At 37.8% G+C, this 26,077-nt stretch overlaps 1 protein-coding gene, 2 long non-coding RNA genes and 1 pseudogene across 12 annotated transcripts in view; 3 read left to right on the top strand and 1 right to left on the bottom strand.

The window, feature by feature from the left end:
- ADK (adenosine kinase) overlaps positions 1-26,077 on the bottom strand; it is a 496,766-nt gene that overhangs the window by 460,244 nt on the left and 10,445 nt on the right. The window contains exon 1 of one of the 9 annotated variants that reach the window (XM_082424932.1): positions 9,125-9,415. The exons of 6 other annotated variants lie outside the window; for them this stretch is intronic. In XM_082424932.1, coding sequence (XP_082281058.1) covers positions 9,125-9,138 — 14 coding nt within the window. In that variant the 5' untranslated portion in view covers positions 9,139-9,415. Of the gene's footprint in view, positions 1-9,124; positions 9,416-26,077 lie in introns of those variants that run through there. 2 more of the 9 variants (XM_082424933.1, XM_082424928.1) reach the window with 2 other exon arrangements.
- Positions 1-26,077, top strand: part of LOC309642871 — a 367,193-nt gene that overhangs the window by 124,569 nt on the left and 216,547 nt on the right. The window lies entirely within an intron of this gene.
- LOC309642866 overlaps positions 1-26,077 on the top strand; it is a 242,639-nt gene that overhangs the window by 77,664 nt on the left and 138,898 nt on the right. The gene's annotated exons all lie outside the window — the stretch shown is intronic.
- On the top strand, positions 24,328-24,651 carry LOC309642864 (small ribosomal subunit protein uS14 pseudogene; annotated as a pseudogene). The gene has a single exon. The product of its transcript is annotated as a small ribosomal subunit protein uS14 pseudogene (transcript).

Here is a 26,077-nt window from a genome sequence, read left to right on the forward strand (position 1 = left end):
CCAGCAATTCCACTCCTAAGTCCAAAAACTTGGACATGAATGTTTATAGCAGCATTATTCATAACAGCCAAAAAATGGAAATAAAAATATCAATCAACTGATGGATAAACAAAATGTGGTCTATACATACAGTGGAATATTATTCAGCCATAACAAGGAATAAAATACTGATACATGTAACAACATAGATGAACTTTGAAAACATTATACTCAGTGAAGGAAGCCAGGCACAAAAGCCCAAACATATGATTCCACTTATGAAATGTCCAGAATATGGCAAATTCACAGAGACAAGGTAGATTAGTGGTTACCAGGGGATGGGCAGGGGAAATGGAGAGTAACTGCTAACAGGTATGAGGCTTCATTTGGGGATGATGAAAAAGTTCTGAAATTAGATAGTAGTGATGGGAGGCAAAACCCTGAATATCCTAAAAACCACTGAGCTGTACAGTTTTAAATGGTGCATTTTATGGCATGTGAATTATATCACAATTTAATAATTAATAATAATTAGTTAATAACTAAGTAAATAAAACAATTAAACTAATTGGTATTTATAGAACAATACACCCAACAACTGCAATATTCATTTACTGAATAAACGATGTGTAAAACAACTACACTGAAAACCTCAAAATATTGCTAAGTGAAATTAAAGACTTTAAAAACACATGTAGGGCTTCCCTGGTGGCACAGTGGTTAAGAATCCACCTGCCAACGCAGGGGGCACGGGTTCAAGCCCTGGTCCAGGAAGATCCCACATGCCGCAGGGCAACTAAGCCCATGCACCACAACTACTGAGCCTGTGCTCTAGAGCCCGTGAGCCACAACTACTGAAGCCCGCGTGCCTAGAGCCCGTGCTCCCCAACAAGAGAAGCCACCACAATGAGAAGCCCGCGCGCCGCAATGAAGAGAACCCCCGCTCGCCGCAACAAGAGAAGGCCTGCATGCAGCAACGAAGACCCAACACAGTCAAAAATAAATAAATTTTTTAAAAAACACACATGTAACATTCACCAAAACAGACCATAGATGAGACTATAAAACTCATCTCAATAGATATCAAAGGACTGAAACTTAACACTATGTTCTCTCTTGATACATATAATACAGATATATGCTTATAATGTGTAAACAATATATTCTCCAAATATCATGGAATTAAATAGAAAATCAATTTTTAAAAATAACTTAAAAATCCCCAAATATTTAGAAATTAAACAGTAAACTTCTAAATGACCTGTGGATGACAGAAATCACACTAGAAATTAGAAAATAATTTGAACCGAACACACATATCAAAATTTGTATGATGTAGTTAAAAAAGTACTGAGGGGAACATTTTATATATGAAATGCACATGTTAGAAAACAAGAAAGGTTTAAAATCAATGGTCTAAACTTCTAACTCAAAACAAAATGGAAAAAGAGTAAATTAAATCCAAAAGAGTAGAAGCCAGAAAATAAAAATATGACAGCAAAAATAAATGAAATCGATTAAATAAATGAATGAATGAATGAAATAGAAAACTATTACAAAAATAGAAGTTCAGGGGCTTCCCTGGTGGCGCAGTGGTTGAGAGTCTGCCTGCCAATGCAGGGGACACGGGTTTGAGCCCTGGTCTGGGAAGATCTCACATGCCACGGAGCAACTGGGCCCGTGAGCCACAACTACTGAGCCTGCGCGTCTGGAGCCTGTGCTCCGCAACAAGAGAGGCCGTGATAGTGAGAGGCCCGCGCACCGCGATGAAGAGTGGCCCCCGCTCGCCGCAACTAGAGAAAGCCCTCGCACAGAAACGAAGACCCAACACAGCTAAAAATAAATAAATAAATTAAAAAAAAAAAAAATAGAAGTTCAACAAAACCCAAATCTGGGCTTTTGAAAAGATGAATACGTTTGATAAATCCCTAACAAGAATGATCCCAAAAAGTTAAAAAAAAAAAAAAAAAAGGCGTGGGAGGAGTACTAACACCAGGAATGAAAAAGGGGACATAAAACAGTTCCCACAGGCAGTAACAGTATACTATAAACAACTTTTTAACAATCCAACAATTCAGAATAAATTTCTTTAAAAATGCAACTTACCAAAACTGACACAGGAAAAAATGTTAAATCTGAATACTCATTTATCATTTCTTTAATAAGAAATTGAAATCTGTAATTTAAAACCTTTCACCCCTTCATCCAAAATATATTCCAGGCCCAGTTGGCTTCCCTGCTGAATTCTATCAAAAATTTAAAGAAACAGTACCAAGCTTACAAAGCTACAATAATTAAGAAAGTGTGGTATTGGTGTAACAATATACAAATAGGTCAACAGATCAGAACAGTGAGTCCAGGAAAGTCCTACATCTATCTAATCTACTGACTGAGCATCCTTTTGAGGAAACCCTTACACCATAGCAAAAAATCAGCTTAAGATGGATCTTAGACCTAAATATGAAGGTTGAAACTACAAGGCTTCCAGAAGAAAACATAAGAGAATAGTTTCACAACCTTGGGATAGAAGAAGGAAAGATTTCTAAGAACCCAAAAAGTAATATACATAAAATAAAATAAATCAATGAATTCAATTTCAAATTTTAAAACTTCTGCTCCCAAAAGACACTGTTACGAAAATGAAAAGACATGGCTCAGGGAGAAAATATTTGCTACATAGGAAGGTATGTATGTTTGTTTGTAATATCTAACAAATAACTTGTATCTGAAGTATTGAAAGAATTACAAATCAGCAACAAAAAGACAGCTTATACTTACAAATACTGTATTTACAAATATGGGTAAGACTTGAACTGGCAGTTCAAAAGAAAAGATAAGCAAATGGTCTATAATCACATTATTAGCAATCAATGAACTAAAACTACAATGAAATATAACTACACGCCCATCAGAATGGCTAAAATCAAAAATGCCAAACATTGTCAAGAAAGTGGAGTAACTGGAACTCTTATAACACTGAATGTTTAATGTATTCTGTTTTCTATTTTAGAGAACAGTTTGGTGGTTTCTGAAGTTAAACATCCATCTACCCTAGAACACAGCAATTCCACACCTGGGCATTTACCCACATCCACACGAATGTTCATGGCAGCTTCATTTACAATAACCAAACCCTGAAAACAAGCCAAAGTCCATCAACAGAATTGTTGTTATATCCATATAATGGGATCTTACTCAGCAGTGAAAAGGAACAAACTACTAACACACACATCAAAATGGATGAATATCAAAATTGTTATTGAACAACAGTAATCAGATAAAAGTAATCAGACATAAATAGTACTTACCGTATGATTCCATTTATATGAAGTTATAGAATATACAAAACTAATCTCTACTAATAGAAGCCAGAAAATGATTGCCTGGATGGTGCAGGGAATGAGATTGATTGAAAAGAGGCAGGAGGGACTTCCCTGGTGGTCCAGTGGGTAAGACTCCGGGTTCCCAATGCAGGGGGCCTGGGTTCGATCCCTGGTCAGAGAACTAGATCCCGCATGCGTGCCACAACTAAGAGTTCGCATGTAGCAACTAAGAAGTCGGCATGCTGCAACTAAGAAGCCCACATGCAGCAACTAAGACTGGGCGCAGCCAAAATAAATAAATACATAAATAAATAAATACTTTTTAAAAAAGAAAAGAGGCAGGAAAAAACTTTCTAGGAGATGAACATGTCTTGTAAGTTGATCTGGGTGGTGTTTTACACAAATACTTTTTTTCCCCCAAAATACAGTGAACTTAGGATCTGTGATTTTACTATATATGAATTATATTGTTGGCATTTTTTAAAAAGTAAACAAACTAGGAAAATATCTGTGTCCCTTAGGCTATGTAAGGCCAGTCCTTCCATTTAAGCCTGTGCATACTGGCATGCCTTCTTGCAAACTCAAGGAAATAATCTCTTCCCTCTGTCCAGCATCATCTGTTTTTTCACTTTCTACTGTATCATTCTTTTCAGCATACAAATACGCTGAAACTTCTGCCCCTGCCTCCCAAGAAACCTCAAAGACACATATATCTCCAACTATTATTTCCCTGCTCCCCATTACAGTAAAAACACTTCTAAAAGATTGTGCTATTAAATAGCAAGGTTCCCTAAACAAGATAAAATCATTAATTTAAAATTCAATTTTCAGGAGCACATGTGTGACATACTAATGACTAACAATTACATAGCAATTTGCAGCTTATAAAGCATTTTTATGTATGTTCTTGCCTTTAAATCCTCACAATAACCCTGTAGTGTAGGTATTGCTATTATCTGTTTAAGAGAAACAAAAGGTTCAGCAAAGTTCTATAACCTGCCAAAGGTCAGACAACAAATAAATGATACCTAACTTCAAATCATGTGCTTTCTTGTTCAATATACTACTCTGAGACAGTAAGAACTCTCAACACAATAAAAATGTTCGACCAATGCAAAATATCCAAATCTAGCCAAAATAAGCTAATATTCCATCACCTTATGGTCGTATTTCAAGTAACATTTAAACAACCAAAATCTACTACAACAAAATTATTATAGTGTGTAAGTAGGTAACTAGATAATTTATTATCCAAATGGGATACTTTTGAGAATAAAGGAAGAGCTATTAATAATTATGCCAGGATAAAAGGCATGATCCAGGACTGTCTTGGGCAAACTGGGACATATGGTCATCCTATTTATAAGCCAGCTATGCTATGTGAAAATAAGAATTCAGACTTGCGTTTTATTACAGTATGTTTTAAAATAACGTTTTAAAACTGAGTAGGTATGAAGAGGTAAATAGGCGTGATTGTTAACCAATGTTACAGGAAAGGGTTAACATTTAAACAGTCTAGACATTTTGGTTCCATTTCATCTTTGACAGTTCTGCTTAATATAGCAATACTGTGGCTGGAAAGATTTGGAATTAGAAAACCTTGTATGCTTTTTCAAACAAAGATGACCTATTTATAAATGAGTATTAACAGCTGACATTGCAGTTCTCCAAGGGAAGGATTCCTGCTTTAGTTCTTCAAAATATTTCATAAATGAAACAATTTCATTTTTCATTTTATTTTAAAAACTCATTAGCCTCACTAAGAAGTCTCATGGCATAAAAAAGTTCGTACAATAATATGAAATTTATAATTCTTAAGACACAAGTCCTGAAGTGAGTTTGAAAATTCTGTTTAAAGGTTCTAAAGATACCAAATCAACAAAACAAGGCAGTTTCAGTCTTAGCCAGAATTTAGTCTCGATATGAATGTTCTCCATCTGAGTGGCTTGGCAGATCCTACTGGATGTACCTCAAAGTCTTGAGTGTTAGGAGAAAAATACCCCAGGACCCCACCCACAGCCCACATAAATTTCCCAATGTAGGCTTAACCCACAGAAGTGGTTACAGAATTATCATGTAGGGCAGTCATGTCAAGTCCCAGAATAGTCTTAAACCAAACCTGACCTGTCTGGGAAAGCCAAAGAATTGGGTCCCTCAGCTCTACAGCAAACACTCTCCCTGTCTCCGTACCTCATTTTCCCAGTCTTCCCTGGCACAAACTCAAGCTGTAAGCAATGCCCAAAACCAGATGAGACATTCATGTCAGGAAGGCAATATTCATAGGAGTATTTTGAAATACTGTTGGCTCACTGAAAAGTGCATAATGTAGGAGTTAGGAGACCTAAATTCTCTCTTAAGCTCTATCACTGCCAAACTAGGATATATTACTTCACTTTGGGCCTCAAGGTCCAGTATAGAAAAAGAAAAAGAGTAAAATGGTGACTTCCCTGGTGGTGCAGTGGTTAAAAATCCACCTGCCAATGCAAGGGACAAGGGTTCGATCCCTGGCTGGGGAAGATCCCACATGCCGCTGAGCAACTAAGCCCGTGCACCACAACTACTGAGCCTGTGCTCTAGAGCCCGCGAGCCACAACTACTGAGCCTGCGTGCCCCAACTACTGAAGCCCACGTACCTAGAGCCCGTGTTCCGCAACAGGAGAAGCCACTGCACCACAACGAAGAATAGCCCCCGCTCGCCACAACTAGAGAAAAGCCCGTACACAGCAACTAAGAGCCAATGCAGCCAAAAATAAATAAAATTAAAAAAAAAAAAAAAAATTAAGAGAAAAAAAAAAAAAGAGTAAAATGCTCTCTAAGATTCTCTTCTAGTCCTGACAGTCTACATTTTCCTATGTCTCCTGAATTTTAACTCAAGTGTCAACTTTCCTGTTGGGGCAATTAAAAATGTTTTATTATTTCTCACATGAAGACAAGCTGGAATCTGATATACGTAATCTGATAATCGGCTTTACAGGATGTAAACTCTTCATTAGTAATGGTGTAGTAGAGTAGAATACAAATAATAGTAAAAGTCAAAGAGTCAAATTCTCCAGCCAAACTTATTCAAAGATTTTAAATTCTTTTGATTTAAATATTTAGGAATTCATAATAGTTGAATGCTACACTGGAAAGGGCACTAAACTAGGTATCTAGAGATCTGGGTTCTAGTTCAAGATATGCAACTACTTGTGTGAACCTGAACAAATCACAGTATCTCTTGGCTTCAGTTTCTTCAACTGTAAAATGAGGGAATTAGGTCAGTTCACTTCCTGTTTAAAAAATATAAGATTTAAACATTTATTTTCAGACGACACCATTCTCTAAGGGGACCAAATTGCTTTCAACAAGAAGAGAATACTCCATTTATAAAACGCCTTAAAATATAAGAACACTTTCATATCTAACCAGCAACGCTGTGGAATACATATTTGTATCACCATCACTGAGTATTCCATTAAACAAATGTCCAGAGAAGGAAAAAAGAGAAAAAGAAGATCAGTAACTCAGAAAAATACCCTCAGTTAGAACCTAGGTATGTTGACCACTGGCCCTCACTTGTTTCCAATCCTATTGAGGTATTCTGTCGTAGTCATTGCGAGGAGTCACATATTACTATATTTAGCAGCAATTATTTTAAGTGTGGTATAAAAAACAACATTAGACACAAAGTCAGATTTTGATAGCTTGGTGACCTTGATCATTCTCCGCACCAGTATTAAAAGCAAGTAGGTAGTACCCATCCTTTCGGCTACTGTTAAACTGGGTACAAAATGGGTATATGCCTAACATCATAAACGTGAAAACTAAAGGTATGACAAAATTGCATTAAATGCAGTCCTCACTGGGAACCAGCTGCTATCTGTAGGATTACCAACCCATTTAAAACTGTCACCACATATATAGAGTTGCTTCAACTTCAGTAGTCTCCCTGCCTACTCCTAAACCTAAGTTATTAAGTTCCTTGGAGGACTACAGGAAAGCAAGAGAGTTACTATAGATGTCTCTCAGAATACTCTAAAATTTTTGTTCACAGAAGCAGCTTTTTCAGGAAATTTTAGTATGTTGTTTTTATAAAGGTATCATGCAGAGCACTATATCATGGATATCTGGATTCAGTTCCTAACTCTGCCACTAACTTATTTTGCACAAGGCACTCAAGTCTTCTTGGTCTCAGTTTCCTCAGGTATAAATGTGGTAGCTGGGTTTAGATAATATCTAAAAATCTTTTTTTGAGTCATGTCACTATAGTTGAAATCTATGTAAAATGTAGACTAACATCTGAAGAAACAAGGATAAATGTAACTATTAGTAGTTATCTATCCTTCCACAAGTCAAATAAGGCTGGTATTAACCTTTAAATCAGCCTTTTTAATACAACCACCATTCAACCTCTATGTTAAAAAATACATCCTACTGTCACTGGCCGAGCAGTAGAAGCTTTATATTTGGGTTTTTCTCCACTGAAGAGTAGCCAGGAATACGATGATGGATTAATATTGAGTCCACATAAGAAGTGGCCCTTAACATAGAAAGTATTTGACCCACACTCCTAGTTAGTAGCCGGCTACAATGATGGAAGTTGGGAGTTGGGAGTGGGAAGAGGGAGCACTGACTAGGTTTAACAGCATAATCCTAATTCATCATAAAATACTGTTAGCGTTAAAAGCTAGACTTGTATGTCCCAATACAATTTATTGTGAAATCTTTCCATGTTGATCTCCACACTTCAGTACCCCAATTCCTCCTTCTGCATAATGAGGTAAATACTCTTTGTGTTAATATAGAATTACGCCGTTTAAGAGAAACTGCATCCCAGTTCAGCACAGTTACGTATCTTACTTTAACTTCCCTGAGGGTCAGGTTCTCAAGTCATTTCTTAAACATTGTGTAGTCAAATTCACCACTGAGAAACCATTAAATCACCACGACTTAGGCTGCTGGAAGCTCACAGACCAAAATTTAACTAATTTTATTCTCTTCACATTTGTGCTGGGGCCTCCCTTTCTCTGGGACAATGAAGGCCAAGGTCTACTTTAAAAGAGGCAGTTCAGAACACTGAGTAAATAAGGCAATTTATCTCTTTTTATAAATAGTTTCATTAGCATAAGGTAAACATTCAGTCAATGCTACCTGCAGACATTGGACAGGGCCATTATCCTGTCGCCATTACCAAAAAAGAACGTTCCAAACTCTGGAAGAGCAATTGAAGGAAGCCTCTCTTTTATTGATCTCATTGTATACCTACTAACTCATGAAACCCATATTGCGTGTGACTCTCAGATAAAAGTAGGTAAACAGATGGTACCTGGGGAACCAGAGTACTAATTCCAGTCATAAGCAAACATTTTTGGGACACACAATTTCACAACTTGGTGGCAATCTACCTGCATCAAAGGGCCAACTTTGCAGGTCTGCACTGGGCCACCAACGAAGTTGTCAGAAGGCATGACACGCGGGCATGGACACGCCCGGTGCACGTCACACTTTCCCAGGCCTCGTGCTATCCCGGGGGAGGGAAAATAGCTACATTTTCACGAGAAACCCACTACGCTCACCAGCAAGCTTCAAACCCTGTAATCTGGGTAAGGGTCACCTCAGCGGTGCGGCTACTCGCAGGGCTCCGCCATGTGCCTCAGCCCCCAAAACTTCTGAGGAAGGCAGAAATGACCAAATGAAAAGTGCAGAGAGAGCCTCCAACATGAGGGGGACCGGTGGCACTGGGAGGCTCCAGAACACCCAAGAGAAGGGGCGACAGTTCTCCGACAGCCAGGAGGCTACTGCCCAGCAAGCGCGCAGTTTAGGCTGCCGCTCTGTCTCATTACCTGATGGCCGTCATGGCTTCACCTTCCTGCCCCACGCAACAGCGTTCGCGTCCGATGCTCTGCGTCCGCACGGGCGGCAGCGGCAGGTACCACAGCCACTGCTCCTGGGCTCAGGCACTCAGCGACCGGGAGCGCGTCCTCACACACCCCGCGCGCGGGCGGCCCCCGCTAAGCCGGCCGCACGCGCTGATTGGCCGAGCCCGGAAGGGGCGGGCACTCCGCCCCGGGCCCGCGGCCCGAGACTAGCCGAGGCCGCCTCGGGCAACTGCAAGCCGCCCGCGCGTCTCGTGCAGGTTCGCCGGCGCGCGGGCTAGCGGGGTGGCTAGCGGGCGCGGTGGCCATCTTGAATCCTGGTAACGGAGTTCCCCCCTACTCCTGGCTTACAGGGCACGAGGATGGGTGCCCGCCTCAAAAATGGCCGCCCCGAAAGGCAACCGGCTTGTCAGTCACATGGCCGTGTCTACCTCGGCCAGCCCAGGTCGCTTTAACAGGACTTGGGACAGGGACGGAGTCAGGGCAATCTTCGGGGATGAGGTTTAACAGCCTGAAAACCCATCTGCAGAAAAGCAGCAGCCGCCTGGGAAACCTCAGCCCGGGTAGAATCGATCGCGTGGCAACAGCAGCACATGTTTTAATTCGAACTCGCAGCCTTTTAAGAGTCAAATGCTGAGTCTTGTGGTCCCCAAACGTTTTTGAAATTCAGAAACACTTAAAACAGGCTCTTTAATACAGAAGTGTCCACGGTCTCACTATAAACCTGTGAAATCAGAACCTAGAAAGGTGAGGCCCATACACTGGTATTTTTAGCAAGTTCCCGGGTGATCCAGGTACACGTGTAAAGTTTTAAAACCTCTGGGCCAAACTAGCCCACTCAGACTACCTGCTTGACACGCTAATTGTCAGACTTCCTCACTTTTCTGAAAAGTACGAAGCGCTCTTAAGTAAGCATCTAATGCCATAGGGAAAAATTGGAAGAACCGTAACTCTTGGAGCTAGCCTTACAATTTAGTGGGGGTTAAAGGATTTAAGAAACTGATTCTGAACCACTAATAAAAAACAGGTAAGGGGCTTTCCTTGTGGTGCAGCGGTTAAGAATCCGCCTGCCAATGCAGGGGACACGGGTTCGATGTGACCATCGAAGACCCAACGCAGCCAAAAATAAATAAATAAGACAGGTAAATCAATTCCAACTACGGGAAGGACAGAATGGAGGATAATCAGTAAGCGCTTTATGACCTAAATAGCTTTTATTTATTCCCTGTGCAAATATTTATATAAACAGACCACAACCTCCAGTGGCATTCATTTACTAACCGTTTGGATGGTGATCAAGTCCATAAGTGTGAAATCAGTTACATTAGAAACACAATCCAGGGCTTCCCTGGTGGCGCAGTGGTTAAGAATTCACCTGCCAATGCAGGACACATGGGTTCAAGCCCCCATGGGGGAAGATCTCACATGCTGCAGAGCAGCTAAACCCGTGAGCCACAGCTACTGAGCCTGTGTTCTAGAGCCTGCGAGCTGCAACTACTGGGCCTGCGTGCCACAACTACTTAAGTCCACGCACCTACAGCCATGCTCTGCAACAAGAGAAGCTACCACAATGGGAAGCCCCGTGCACCACAACAAAGAGTAGCCCCCACTCACTGCAACTAGAGAAAGCCCGCACAGCAACGAAGGCCCAACAAGCCAAAAATAAATAAATAATAAAGTAAATAAATTTTAAAAAAAAACACAATCCAACATGTGATATTGAAGTGTGCATACTGTGACTGAAGGAACTGAATTTTTATTTAATTTTAATTAGCTTAAATTTTAAAACCAAAAGCAAGGTAAAAATATTTTTCCATTAAACACAATTTTGTTTTCATTGCACTACATTTCACCTTTTAACTGTGAAAAATTTAGCATCCAAACTGAGACACTGTAAATATAAAATACATACTGAATTTTTCAAGACTTAGTACAAAAAAATTCAGAATATCTCAGTAATATATTTTGTATTGATTATATGTTGAAATAATACTTAGCTACACTGGGTTAAATAAAATATATTAAGATTAAATTAAACTGTTTCTTTTTACTTTTTTAATGTGGCTACTAGAAATTTTTTAATTTTATGTCTTGCATTATATTTCTACCTGACAGTGCTGTTCTACTAAGTTAGCCTTGCTTTTTTCTTACCTATCATTGCCCTGTGACAGAATAATTATGTTCACTAAATGAAATTAGTAGAGACCAATTTATACAAATCTGTCATTCCTTACTAACCATCTGAAACATCAAGTATTCCAAAAGATTTCAAGTTTCCTTCGAAAATGCGCTTTTTTTTTTAGCATTTTTCTCTTTAGTTTGGAAAATCCTACCTAGAATGAAGCCATGTACTATAAATCTGATGTGTTCAGTCCATGAGTAAAGGCTATCAAAAACAGAGCTATACTTGGCTGATTGGGACTTTGACCAAATGTCCACAAGCAGAACTAGTCAATTGTTCCTCTGGATTAAACAAGATCTGAATCAAAGCAGCAGCAGAATAGCAATTTGAAGCAGGGGAGACACTGACTAATTCAACGGTTTGCCTCCTCCTCTAATGGAAAATGTTAATAGATAACCCACATGAACTAAAGTAAAACCAGGAATAATCCTTAGAACAAATTTCAAAACCTCCATGTAACTTTTAATATGGGATGGAGTATGGTGCTTTTCAAACTTTAATATACATACACATCACTTGAGTGATCTTGTTAAAGTAAGGGTTTGATTCAGCGAGTCTCTATGGTCAAGATTTTGCATTCCTTTATGTTCCCAGATTTTGCCAGTTGCTTCTGGTCCATGGGCCATGCTAAGTAGCAAGGCTGTAAAGGGAAGTAGCAAGATTGTAAAGATAGCAAGACAGAAGTGACTTGGAACCCCTGCTTGACTTCCTGCATGACCTTGGGCTGGTTCTTAACCTATGTGTCCCTCCGTTTACACATTACATTCTTTTCAGGGCATTGGGAAGATTAAAACTTAATTCTAGTAAAGTCTAATAGAGTCCTCAGCACATGACATGATTATTACTTCGTTGTTACCACACTTCTTAAAATTACATCTCTGGGAAGCATGATATGAAAGCTAACATGAACTCGGCCTTGTGAAAAATAAATGAACTTTTACTCATGCCTAACATACTTTGTTGACTCCTATTTTTGATTTTTAACAAAAAACTAATTGTGGTACCAAAACAGCTAGATTTGAAACTTTGCTTTTTAACAAATACAGTATATTCTATGTCATTAAGGGATGATAAAAGCCTGCAATATTCAAATATTCAATCAAATTAAAGCCATATCACATTCAAAGATTTTTTTAAAAGCTACTTATTTTTGAGAAGTGACACTTTGCATCTAACAATCAAAACTTTGATTTTTTTACTCATAATCAGTCAACACAACTTTCAAAAAGTGTATTACTTAAAATGTACTTAGGTAACAGTTCATTTCAGCAGGTACAGATACAAAAATGCTATTTCAGTAAACAGGGCTCATGTGTGATTGTTCTTTCAGAGTCAATCAGGTAGAGATAAAAGACATGTTTTTCCAAATAAAGACAGCGGCTTTTTTAATTCACAGCACGTTCCTTTCCTCAGCCTTTCATGCTTTTTTTCTCTTCCACCCAATTTTTCTCAAACACACACACACACACACACACACACAGTTAGCTACCGAGTAACCACTAAAAAACTCTTTCAATCAATTTTTTAAGCAATTTATTTCAATCCTATTCTTCACTTTAGGGAAAAGCAGTCAGTTTGAATTATTAACCTTCATTAACTTTCTTCTAATTCAAATAGTTGAATCAAGATCAGTGGGTCAGAATAGTTTGCTCTTGGAAAGATAGATAAGTAAATATTCTATCTACTTTACCTAATCGTGTGGTTAGTCTGCCACTAAAAGCACCTAGATAGCTAACCCCAAATAGTTAAACAAATATGTTTACGGATAGCATAACAAATATGTAGACTAACCTTTTCAAACAAATGCTTCCAAACCCAAAATAATAGCAAAGTTCTCTTCAAACACAACCAGTTTGTTGTTAAGCGTGCAATAAAACAAGTATTTTCATATATTAGTACATTTCTAGAAAGCTTTGTGGCAATATGTGTCACCAATTCCACTTTATAGGCAACTATCATAGATAAAATAGAACAAACATGAACAAAGATGTGTATACCTGGTTATTCATTTCACATTAATAGTAGCAAAAATTTATTATATCCCTAAATAAGCAAAAATAGAGTAATGGTTAAATAAATTACAAAAGAATGTTATGAAGCTACTATAAAATGTTTTCATAGACTTTTTAAGGACAGAGGAAAATGCTCATGATATAATCTTAAGTGAAAAAAGCAAAACAATCCAACAAAAGGAATGTAGAGTATAATCTTGACTATGTTAAAAAATATAGGGCTTCCCTGGTGGCGCAGTGGTTGAGAATCTGCCTGCCAATGCAGGGGACACGGGTTCGAGCCCTGGTCTGGGAAGATCCCACATGCCACGGAGCAACTAGGCCCGTGAGCCACAACTACTGAGCCTGCGCGTCTGGAGCCTGTGCTCCGCAACAGGAGAGGCCGTGATGGTGAGAGGCCCGCGCACCGCGATGAAGAGTGGCCCCCGCTCGCCGCAACTGGAGAAAGCCCTCGCACAGAAACGAAGACCCAACACAGCCAAATAAATAAATAAATAAATAAATAATAATTAAAAAGGTGCTAATAATTTAAAAAAAAGAAAAATCACCTTCCCCCAGAAGAATTCCTTATAAAAAAAAAAAAAAAAAAAAAAAAAAAAATATATATATATATATATATATATATATATATATATATATATATATATATATATATATATATATATGCCATATATACACAGAAAAAAGACTGGAAAGAAACACACCAAAATGTTATTACTGGATTCTCTGGATTCTCTGGAAAGTAGAATTATGTGTCGTTTTGACTTTATTATTTATATTGATCTACTTTATAAATTTTCTACTACATGTTGGTTTTATTAGCATAAAATTTTTGTATTATTAAATTTTAATGGCCTTTCTGAAATGGTTTAAAAATACAAAACTTATTCCTGCTCTTTTTTAAAACCTGTGTCTTTTTAAATCACAACCATCAAAACTACCCTTATTTTTAGAGGAATTAGGCTTACTTTATAAATGTCTCATCTTTTCATGTGTAAAGATTCTTTAAGACAGGAATAACAAAAATAAAATGTCTTTATGATTTTCTTATTTAATTTTAAATCTTAACTTGACAAAAATTAAAAGCATAAGTACCACTTTTAGAGCTTTGCATAGCCTTTAAGAGGCCAGCTGTCACAAGATTGAATGTGGAACATCTTCCCTGCATGTTACTTAAAAATACATCTCCTCATTTCATATGAATGAAAATACTGGGACCTCCCTGGTGGCGCAGTGGTTAAGACTCCCAATGCAGGGAGCCAGGGTTTGATCCCTGGTCGGGGAACTAGATCTCACATGCATGCCACAGCTAAGAGTTCACATGCCGCAACTGGGGAGCCCACCTGCCACAACTAAGATCCGGTGCAACCAAGTAAATAAATATTTTTAAAACGAAAAGAAAATACTGATAAAATAAGATTTTAAAGCAATCTATACCATACTCCAAAAAGAGAAATTTCTTAAGACTTGTCTCCCTAAAATAATTAGTGCCACAGAGTAAAGTTCAGGAGCCGGGGAATAAAGAGATGGGAATTCTAATCCCAGGCCTACCAAAAAAATGTATGTCCTTTGACCATCAGTTTCCTTATCTGAAACGCCAGGTAGTTTGTTACAGGTGACATCTCAGGTCCCTTTCAGTTCTTAATGGACAGTGGAAGAAAAAAACTGTCCACTTGTAACAATACAAATTGGGTTGCTTTTTTAAGAGTTGATCAGTTTTAATGAAAATAAAACACATGCAATTTTACTTAGCTTTCATTATGGACAAAGTTATTCAAAGAAACATTGCTAAATGTATTACCCCAAAAAATATTATAAGAGGTTCACTATTTTTATTTCCTTTTAATTATTATCTGTAGATTCTTATGTCACATTTCACTTTAACATGACATATTCAAACAGAATATAATCTTTAAATGGAACCTGACAATTTATTTCCCAGGAGAATGTGAAGAATATAATAACATTTGATTGACTGAACTTTACTTACTAAGAATTCTTAGCAAAACTCCCTCCCAAGAACACCTACACAGTGCTTCTATATTTTCAGTGAACCACAAATCTTTAAAAGTCAAAGAAAACTTCCAATCTAAAAGTATAGGACAGGGACTTCCCTGGTGGTGCAGTGGTTAAGAATCCACCTGCCAATGCAGGGGAAATGGGTTCGAGCTCTGGTCCGGGAAGATTCCACATGCTGCGGAGCAACTAAGCCCATGTGCCACAACTACTGAGCCTGCGCTCTAGAGCCCGTGAGCCACAACTACTGAGCCCACATGCCACAACTACTGAAGCCCGCGTGCCTAGAGCCCATGCTCCGCAACAAGAGAAGCCACTGCAGTGAGAAGCCCATGCACCGCAACGAAGAGTAGCCCCCGCTCGCGGCAACTAGAGGAAGCCGGCATGCAGCAACGAAGACCCAACGCAACCAAAAAATAAATAAATAATTGATTCTTTAAAAAATAAAATAAAAAAATAGAAGTATAGGACAACAGTGCTTCCCAATTATTTATGCTGCCAAGAATATATTTTGAAACTATATAATTGAATATATCACTATCATTTCACAAAAGGGCATTTTAACATAAAAATGTAAAAAGGACATCACAGAACAAACAGCGCTACCCGAAGTATTGCTGGTAACCTGATGAAGTATATTTTCTATATAAAAGATTTTTCTTATTTTTATTTTACCATAAATCTGGTACTTCACAAACAAGCTTTTAGGAATCAATCACTTGGGAATTCCCTGGCAATCCAGTGGTTAGGACTCCACGCTTTGACTGCTGAGGGCACAGATTCAGTCCCTGGTTGGGGAACTAAGATCCCACAAGCCGCCGTGCAGCCAAAAGAAAAAAAAAAGGAATCAATCACTCATTAACTCAACAAAATTTTTTTTTAATAGATTCATTTATTTTTATTTATTTATTTTTGGCTGCGTTGGGTCTTCATTGCTGCGCACGGGCTTTCTCCAGTTGTGGCGAGCGGGGGCTACTCTTCACTGTGGTGCGCGGGCTTCTCATTGTGGGGGCTTCTCTTGTTGCAGAGCACAGCCTCTAGGCGCGTGGGCTTCAGTAGTTGTGGCACACAGGCTCAGTAGTTGTGGCTCGCGGGCTCTAGAGCACAGGCTCAGTAATTGTGGCGCACGAGCTTAGTTGCTCTGCAGCATGTGGGATCTTCCCGGACCAGGGCTCGAACCCGTGTCCCCTGCATTGGCAGGCGGATTCTTCACCACTGCGCCACCAGGGAAGCCCTCAACAAATATTTATTGAGATCTTCTCTACTACTCAATACACTGGAGATTCAGCAATGACCAAGAACATGTACTGCCCTTACAGAACTTATATTCTAGTGAGGAGATATAGATAATCAAATAAACAAGAACATTAAATGATCATAAGTGCTATGCAGAGAATTAAAACCAGCAGATAACATAGAGAAAGGCTCCTTTAGAGTGGGTAGTCAGGGAAGACCTCCAGTAGGAGAAAACTGAATGACAAGGAAGAGCAAGGTGGGGGAAGGGATTCCAGACAGACAGACAGCTCTAAAATAACTGGAAGGCCAGTGTGAAAAAAAGGGGAAGGGCAAAAGGTTGTGGTCAGAGAAAGAAGCAGAATGTCTTAGCTTTGATGAGTCTAAGAAGTTTAGACTTTATTATAAGCAAGACAGGAAGCCACTGTAATTAAGTTCTAAACAGAGGAATGACATGATCTGATTTTGTTTTAAAAGATCAACCTGGTTATAGTGTAGAGAATGGATCAAAGGAGCATGAAAGCAGAAAGACTAAATTAAAAGCCTATTACAGTAATAAAGATGACAAATAATTGTGGTTTGAACAATGAAGATAGTGGTGGACATAGAAAGAAGTAAATGGACATTTTGGAGGTATTGGGTTGGCCAAAAGGTTCTTTCGGTTTTTTTCCATAAGATGGCTCTAGTAGCCCTTAGTTGTCTTTAACTTCATTCGAAACAATTTTGTTAGATTGTATTGTGACAGCTGTCATATCAGAATGCATTTAAAAAAAAAAACATCAAAATTGGTGAATTTTTGTGTAGCCATTTTAATACTGAAGTTGGAAGAAAAAAAGCAACATTTTCAGCATATTATGCTTTATTATTTCAAGAAAGGTAAAAATGCAACTGAAACACAAAAAAAGATTTCTGCAGTGCATGGAGAATGCGACTGATCGAATGTGTCATAAGTGGTTTGCGAAGTTTCGTGCTGGAGATTTCTCGTGGACGATGCTCCACGGTTGGGTAGACCCGTTGAAGTTGATAGCGATCAAATCAAGACGTTAACTGAGAACAATCAACATTATACCACACAGGAGATAGCTGACATACTCAAAATATCCAAATCAAGTGTTGAAAATCATTTGTACCAGCTTGGTTATGTTAATCGCTCTGATGTTTGGGTTCTACATAAGTTAAGCAAAAAAAAACCTTCTTGACCATATTTCCACATGCGATTCTCTACCTAAACATAACAAAAACATTCCGTTTTTAAAACAAATTGTGACAGGCGATGAAAAGTGGATACTGTACCATGTGGAACAGAAGAGATCGTGGGGCAAATGAAATGAACCACCACCAACCACACCAAAGGCCGGTCTTCATCAAAAGAAGGTGATGTTGTGTATATGGTGGGATTGGAAGGGAGTCCCCTATTATGTGCTCCTTCTGGAAAACTAAGCGATTAATTTCAACAAGTACCACCCACAATTAGACCAACTGAAAGCAGCACTCAACGAAAAGGGTCTGGAATTAGTCAACAGAAAACACATAATCTTCCATCAGGATAACACAAGACCACATGTTTCTTTGATGACCAGGCAAAAACCGTTACAGCTTGGCTGGGAAGTTCTGAATCACCCGCCGTATTCACCAGACATTGCACCTTCAGATTTCCATCTATTTCAGTCTTTACAAAATTCTTAATGGAAAAAATTTCAATTTCCTGGAAGACTGTAAAAGGTACCTGGAAAGGTTTTTTGCTCAAAAAGATAAAAAGTTTTGGGAAGATGGCATTATGAAGTTGCGTGAAATATGGCAGAAGGTAGTGGAACAAAATGGGGAATACGCTGTTCAATAAAGTTCTTGGTGAAAATGAAAAATGTGTCTTTTTTTACTTAAAAACCGAAGGAACTTTTTGGCCAACGCAATAGAATGACAGGAATATGGGGGACTAAGGAAAATAAAGGAGTCAAGAGTAACTCCTAGATTTTAGACTAAATTGGATAAATTTGGACTAAATTGAGTAAATGGCGCTGCTGTTACTGAGATAAAAGGGAAAGACAAGAAAGAAGTTCAAAGGACAAGTTCCAGGGGAGGTCAGGGATAGAGATAAAGACTTGGGAAACAGATTTTTCTTTCTAGTCTTTCTTACTCTGTAATGCCTACTGCTTTCTATTAATAGACTAAAAATAGTTGTCCAGAATTGTATATGCAGTTTCATTTGAACAACACCCTAAGAAGGGAACCATTCTACCTTAGCAGTCACCTGCTAGCAGCCACTAAATATGTATATAAGTAAAATAACAGGTAAAACTTAATGAGTGCTTAGTATGTGCCAGACACCATGCTATATATGTTTCAAGTACTATCTCATTTGAATTTACAAAAACCTTATCAGAAGATATTTTATTATCACCATTTTACATTTATAGAAATTGAAGCTCAAAGAGGTTAAATAATTTGCTGAAAGTCACATGTTACAGAACAGAAATCCAAACTCTGGTAGCCTGACTCCAGAAGTGGGGCTAATTACCACTGCACAGTGTTATCAAAGTAAACCCAAGACAGACTGACATAAGTCTGAGACTTTTATAAACACCCAAATTTCAGAACACCACACTATGACTTCAACCCATAAGATGTAGTAGTCCGGTAACAGCTTTCTTACTAGCCAGAGCATCATATGAAATACTTTCAGAAACTGCTTCCTTTATTTCCATATGTGCTTATTCAGAGATTAAATCTGAGCAGCCAATGAATCTGCTATTTTTGTCTTTAATTTAGCCAAGACTCCTAATTGCCACCAAGAATCATTTCTTAGACCTCTTCATTTTTAAAAATTTCAACCACAATTTCATTTCTGTCAAAATCACAAGACTGATTTTTGACAAAGAAAAACATCTTTTTTACCACTCTGCAAGAATTTAGGGGCACACAATGAATAGCAAGTGGTTAAATTTACTATAAAACTAAGTAAATCTCCCACCCCAGCCATTCACTTTATGCAAATCAAATTTAGGCTTTAGTAAAATTACAAATTATTTCTTATCAAGATCTTTCAAGACTCATAAGTTGAAACCACAAATGTCCACAAAAGGTTCCACTGTAAAAAAACCATTTTTTTTTACTTATATTAGTCCTTGGGCATATCCTCTAACTCCTAGTGCCTATCATGTTCTACTATATAAGAGTAAAAATAAATGTGGTCTCAAATTAAACATGCAGTTTTATCCAAAAAGAGTCCTAAGAAATAGCAATTTCTAACGGGTTGCTTGAGAAATGATGGAACTGGTTTTATAAAAAGTTTTCTTTTATTCAATGTTTTTTGGGGGGTTTTTTTCTCTCTAAGAGAGTATCCTAATAATAGGAACCAGCAATTTCATAGTCTCTGCTGATGAGGACTGACCTAGATTTGAAGGCCCTATCTTCCACCCTACTACATGGGCAGACAGCCATCTTCTCTCACAGTCTGTGGGACAAGACACAGACTGGTACTGGCTCTCATCTGCCTAAAGACTGACCTGAAATTGGATTTCAGGGTGCAGAGAGAAATAGTGAAATATTTAGAGTGAAACCCCTCCTTGTGGAAATAGGGTAGACTGCTTTTCTGCAATAACTAGATATTTAAAATTGAAAGACTTGGAAGTTTATACAGTGGTGATGGTGGTGGAGGTGGTAGTGATAGTAGTCTCAGAGTTACTGCGAAACCTGGGAGGGAGAGAAGTGCAAAGAGCCCACCAAAACTGTTGTATTGGGAAAAATGTAATCTTTGAAGTGTCTTTCTTTATGCAGCACAACAGTCAAGTAGAATTAAAATTATAGATATAAATATAGTATATATACCATAGCACTCCTTGGAGTGCTTTCAATGGAGATTACTTCACCCAGTGGTTACTTTATGTGATCATGTAATCTCAAGTTAAAGGGGAAGGATCATTAGCTTTTGGGGTGGGTCGTCGTGCAGATTTCCTAATGATTCATTACATATATGAGAGAATCAGGTATAGGAAACATTAAGAACAAATTTTTTTTATTGCCTCAATAGTTATATAAGTTCATCAAGAAATGCAATGTGACGGGACTACCAATATCAGGGTTTGATATATGTTCACATACACAAACTATGTACATAGGTATGTGTGTATATATAATATTATTCCAAAAATTGTTATTTTGGTGTAACTAATCATCTATAACTTATAAGACATTTATCCTCATATGCCTGTTTATAAGTTTAAAATACACATAAGTTCTCCCATTCCCATTTCATTTGGGGGTGGGTTTAAATAGTTATTTTTAAATACTGGCATCTAACCCCACAGAATTTCATTCTAAGCTCTTATAATTTTTCACATTCTCCTCCTTAATTACTTTGAAGGAAATCTTGACCATCATCATGTCTTCCTCGGTGGGAAAAAAATAGACTGGGGTGGAGGAGCATTTAAGATGAATGTGGTTTATCTGAAAAACAGGACGTTTGTCTGCAGACTGAGGCAAAGAAGAATGACTCTGCAGCATAACTAGTCAAACAACCAGCCCAACCCATTCCCCAAAAGCCAGGGGTTAAACCCAAACACTGCTTCAAGATCTGGGATTCTAAATAGCCAAGGGTATGAGAAGATAAGTCCTTTTGCTTATATCTTAAGAAAGTGCTATTAATATTCCAAATATGGGCAGATATTCTGACATGGACATTTCCTCAAATCCCTACAGCTCTGTCACAGGGAATAGTCCTCTTCTGGAAACCACTCTGTCACCTAAAGATACAGTACACCACAAAACCTGCATTTTACAAGAATTAATGCTTTTTTTTTTTGAGGTATGACTGACATATAACATTAGATTAGCTTCAGACGTACAACGTAATGATTCAGTATTTGTATATATTGCAAAATGATCATCACAATAAGTCTAGTTAACATCCATAACCATAAATAGTTACAAAGATTTTTTTCTTGTGATAACAACTTTTAGGTTTTTAACAAAAACGTTTAACGGTTTTGTTTTCTTTACTGAGGGGTGGAATGGGGGCTGGTGGGAGCAGATTTCTCACTTTTTCAGATTTCAACAAAAACATAACAGCTTCAGACTGCCTGTACGTGAAGGGAAGAAGTAATTAAATCCAAATGTAATCTTCAGGCATTGTAAGAAGGCAGTTCTTACTGAATGCCAAATAGACTTTTCAGGTAGTGTTAGGTAGCAAACTTATCTTAAGACTCCACAGAAATTTTTAGACCTTAAATTATTTCTACAACCTAAAACTCACAGTTCCATGGAAAAATACTATACATATTTAAATTAAACTCTGCACTTTGAAATCAAAAATTGACACATTTTCCAATGTTAGGGGTACGCGTGGCAGGGTGCAGGGGAGTAGACTATTGAAATTAATCATCTTTCAAAAGGCAATAACAGAATTAAAAGGTTGGATAAATTCAGTCACGGTTTTCAAAATTATTTTACTATAATTGTGGCAGATTAAAAATGGCCACAGTTTCTTGGAGACAAGAGTCTATGTCCCCTCCCCTTAAATATGGGCTAAACTATGACTCCTTTGACCAGATTCCAGGCTAGCCTTAAAGAACTGCCAGCTCCTGCCTTGGTCTCTTGGAGCCCTGAGTTGCCATCTAAGAGGTCCAACTACCAGGCTGAGGAAACTACATGGAGAGGCCCTCAAACCACACAGAGAAAGAGAGGAACCCAGCTAAGCCAAGATTGCCAGCCACCACTACCAAAACACCAGGCAAATGAGTAAAGACAACTTGTACCCTCCACACCGGACCTGTTATCAGCTAAATACCTCCAAGTGATCCTAGTCAATAGCACATGGAGCGGAAGAATCAACCAGCTACTCCTGACCCACAAAACCATGAACTCTAATAAAATGGCTGTTCTTTTAAGCCACTAAATTTTAGTACAGAAAACCAAACTCATTGTGAAAAATACATTTTGCGTTGCAACTAATACTCCATAAATATACATAATGGAAACGTTTCACAAAGCAATACTTACCTTTACCATATTCAATGCATTGACCTTTTCTATTCTCCTTTTATAAAATACCACTTTTTCTACACCCAAATTGATTCATGATCTAGTTTGAAAAGCATTTTAATCTGTACTACTCACTTCACAGGTGCATACACAAATCTGGACAGAAACCTTAATAGGACCCAGCTGTTCTGATTCCTAATACAAAGCTCTTTTTCCTTGCCCCATGCTAACAGCCCACAGGTTCATAATAAGAAGCTTCTCACAAACTCACATACACACCTCAGAGCTGAGTGAAAAGTTGAAAAGCAGAGATGTCTGATGTTGGAAGTTATGTAGAAATCAGAAATAGCTAAGAGTAATGAGCCTTTTCCTTTTTTATCACTTCCCTTTACTTCCCCCCGTCTTTTCACAGATCTGTATTTTCCTACCCCTACTTCCTTTTTCCTATGGTTATCAAGCATTATAAAACTGAGGTTTTTAAATATTATTTGAACTTAATGAAATGTTATAGTCATATTCTTAAAAGTAGGCTAACTGAACATTTTATCATTTCTTTAAAAATGTTGCTTTTTTTTTTTTTGTATGAGGTCCAAGACTAATTGTGGCTGTAGGTCATTTTTAATGAAACAGAATTCTCATCACTGCCATCTCAGATCTCGTAGAACATTTTCATAAAATTTGAATTAATAATATTAAAAGATTAACAGCTTTTTAGCAGATTACTAGTAATTGTTTCATATATAACATAGGAGTATTTTTTGAAGCAAAGGGCTTGCTTTTTTTTTTTGATCACACAAATCACTGTTGATTCCTGTTCTATTGTTTATACAATACCTGAATATTTGAGCTAATCACTAAAAATAAATCAGATTCAGGTTTGAATCCTATCTCTGCCACTTATTGTATAATCTTGAGCATATTAAACTCTGTGAACAGTAACAGTTATCCCATATAATTATAATAATTAATAATGCTAAGTCATAAGATTCAAATTATCAATATCAGGGAAAATTTCAAAATCTCTGAAGCAAATAAAAACTTACCAGAAATTGTTCTCTTAACTGGAACATTTTGACTCTTAAACATAAGCAAAATTAGTTTGCCCAAGGCTTTTAACGGAAAACACAACCTGCTCAAAACTGAAGTTTAGTGAGTTAATCCATTACAAAGCATACAATTAAGTATATCCCACAAGGGGATATTTATTCTTGGTGGGGGTGGGAGGGTACCTACATGTGTGAATAAGAGAACTTGAAAGACAAAAATCTAAAAAAGGTTACTAAACACTAAACACATTACCACAGAATTTCTTTAAATAGTGTGCTTATCTAGCACATACAGAGTTCACTTTGACAAGTTCTCAATTTGTGTCTTCATAGTGTAATACAAACAGCAAGAAATGTGAATCAGATGTCCTGAGTGTAGAATGAGAGCTTAGTACTTAGGGATGCTTAACTTCTCTGGGTCTATTTCCTCAGATGAAGGCAGTTACCTGGTGGCCTTGTGAGGAACCGTAAGAAAAGGTAAAAGTGCTTGACATATTCTTTAATATGTTATTTGTTCGTTTTTAACATTTATTTATTTATTTGGCTGTGCCAGGTCTTAGTTGCAGCATGTGGGACCTAGTTCCCTGACCAAGGATCGAACCCGGGCCCCTCGCATTGGGAGCACGGAGTCCTAACCACTGGACCACCAGGGAAGTCCTAAATATGGACCACCAGGGAAGTCCTAAATATGTTATTTTTATCTTTAAAAAAAAAAAATTGCCTGTTGCCTCGTTGCAGCCGAGAAAGCAACATGGGGCACCAGCAGCTCTACTGGAGCCATCCGAGAAAATTCGGCCAGGGTTCTCGTTCTTGCCGCGTCTGCTCAAACCGGCACGGTCTGATCCGGAAATACGGCCTCAATATGTGCCACCAGTGTTTCCGCCAGTACGCGAAGGACATCGGCTTTATTAAGTTGGACTAAGTGTGAACTTCTTGAATGGGTCATCACGCATATCTACCTTCCTCAGAAACAATAATAACTCTTTGTATATAAAATAAAAATTTTAAAACTTCAAAAAAAAAATTAAACTTCATTTCTTGTTCCAGAAAGTAGGACAATGAGAAGTTATAAGACTTCGGATCAAATTTCACCTCAGATACTTACTAGCTGTTACCTGATTGACATTTAACCTCACTGGGCTTCAATTCTCTATACACAACCATGTAAATAGACTTTGATTTTTAAGTACCTCCTCAGGCACCAACAATCTAAAGAGTCTAAAACACGTTCAAAGAGTTTTCAAAAATCACATGAAATTGTAAATTACCATCTCAAAGCCACATCTGGCTAATACTGAGATTTGCTGTTGTTTTCACACTTCAGCTCCATGATTTGTTGGAAACTTCAGCTATAGAAGATCCTACCCAACCTCAGGATTTGCACACCCCCCAGCCATCTCCTCCCATTCCTGCTCCCACCAGCATTCCCTAGCAGTCTTTGGAAATACCAACGTAGCTTCTAAAAGGGAAAGGCTAAGAAAGCCTGCTTTAACCTGTTTTATGAGTATAAAGAAGCAATATCTTGACCAACAAGAAATCATTTAAAGAGCTCTGAATCTGACTTGATAGCTACAGGATACTAACAAGTTTTCTAAGGAATGTAGTTTATTCAAGCTTCACATAGAAGTGAGATCAAAGGTCTCGTGTGTGTGTGTTTTCCATTAGTGAAAAAATGTACTCCTTTTCCCTTATTTGTGCTGAATCTAGGGGAGGAATGCTACACAAATAGGGAAAGAGGGGTACTAACGAAGGGATTCCTGTCTAATGCAGGAGGCTGGGCAAAGATAACTTAACATTGCTCCCAATTCTAAGGACTTGTGAGTGTAAGTCTAGAAATTTATATATTTCTCTACAGAGCATCTTTACAATATTCAAACTGAGGGATGAATATACCCAAAGAAGTCAAACCTACCATGTAGAGAAGAACCTAACTCCTGCACCTTCAAAAAAAAAAAAAAATCTTTTCAAGCTATTTTTTACTAAAATACTATTTTTTAATACTAAATATTTAGTACTACTTAACTTAATAATGTAACTATGTTTTATTATAATATTTCAAATCTAAACAATCCAGCTCTGTACATCTGGATAAGCAAGTGCTATGTAAAACAAGACAAAGTAGAATTGTCAGTATACTTGAATGGGATCAACATGCTATCCCATGCTAAAATGTTATATAATCAGTTCATCTTGAGTATGTGAGACCAGAGACATAACCAAGGGTGTAAATCTGCATCACTTCTTCAGCTTAACAGCTCTAATCTTCACCAAAACTAAGAACTAAAAATGATAGCTAAGGTCTCAGCTCTGCGTAGGAAAAACAATTTCTGAAAAACTCTGTTTTAGGAGGAACCCAAGACTTCCTCAGTCATGCCTATAAAACAAGAAAATGTTCAAATCTCTAATGTGGTTAACTTCAAAGACAACACATTTGAACCAGTTTTTTTTTTTTTTT

Source organism: Balaenoptera physalus, assembly GCF_965194825.1.
Source record: "Balaenoptera physalus genome assembly, chromosome: 14".
NCBI lineage: Eukaryota > Metazoa > Chordata > Mammalia > Artiodactyla > Balaenopteridae > Balaenoptera > Balaenoptera physalus.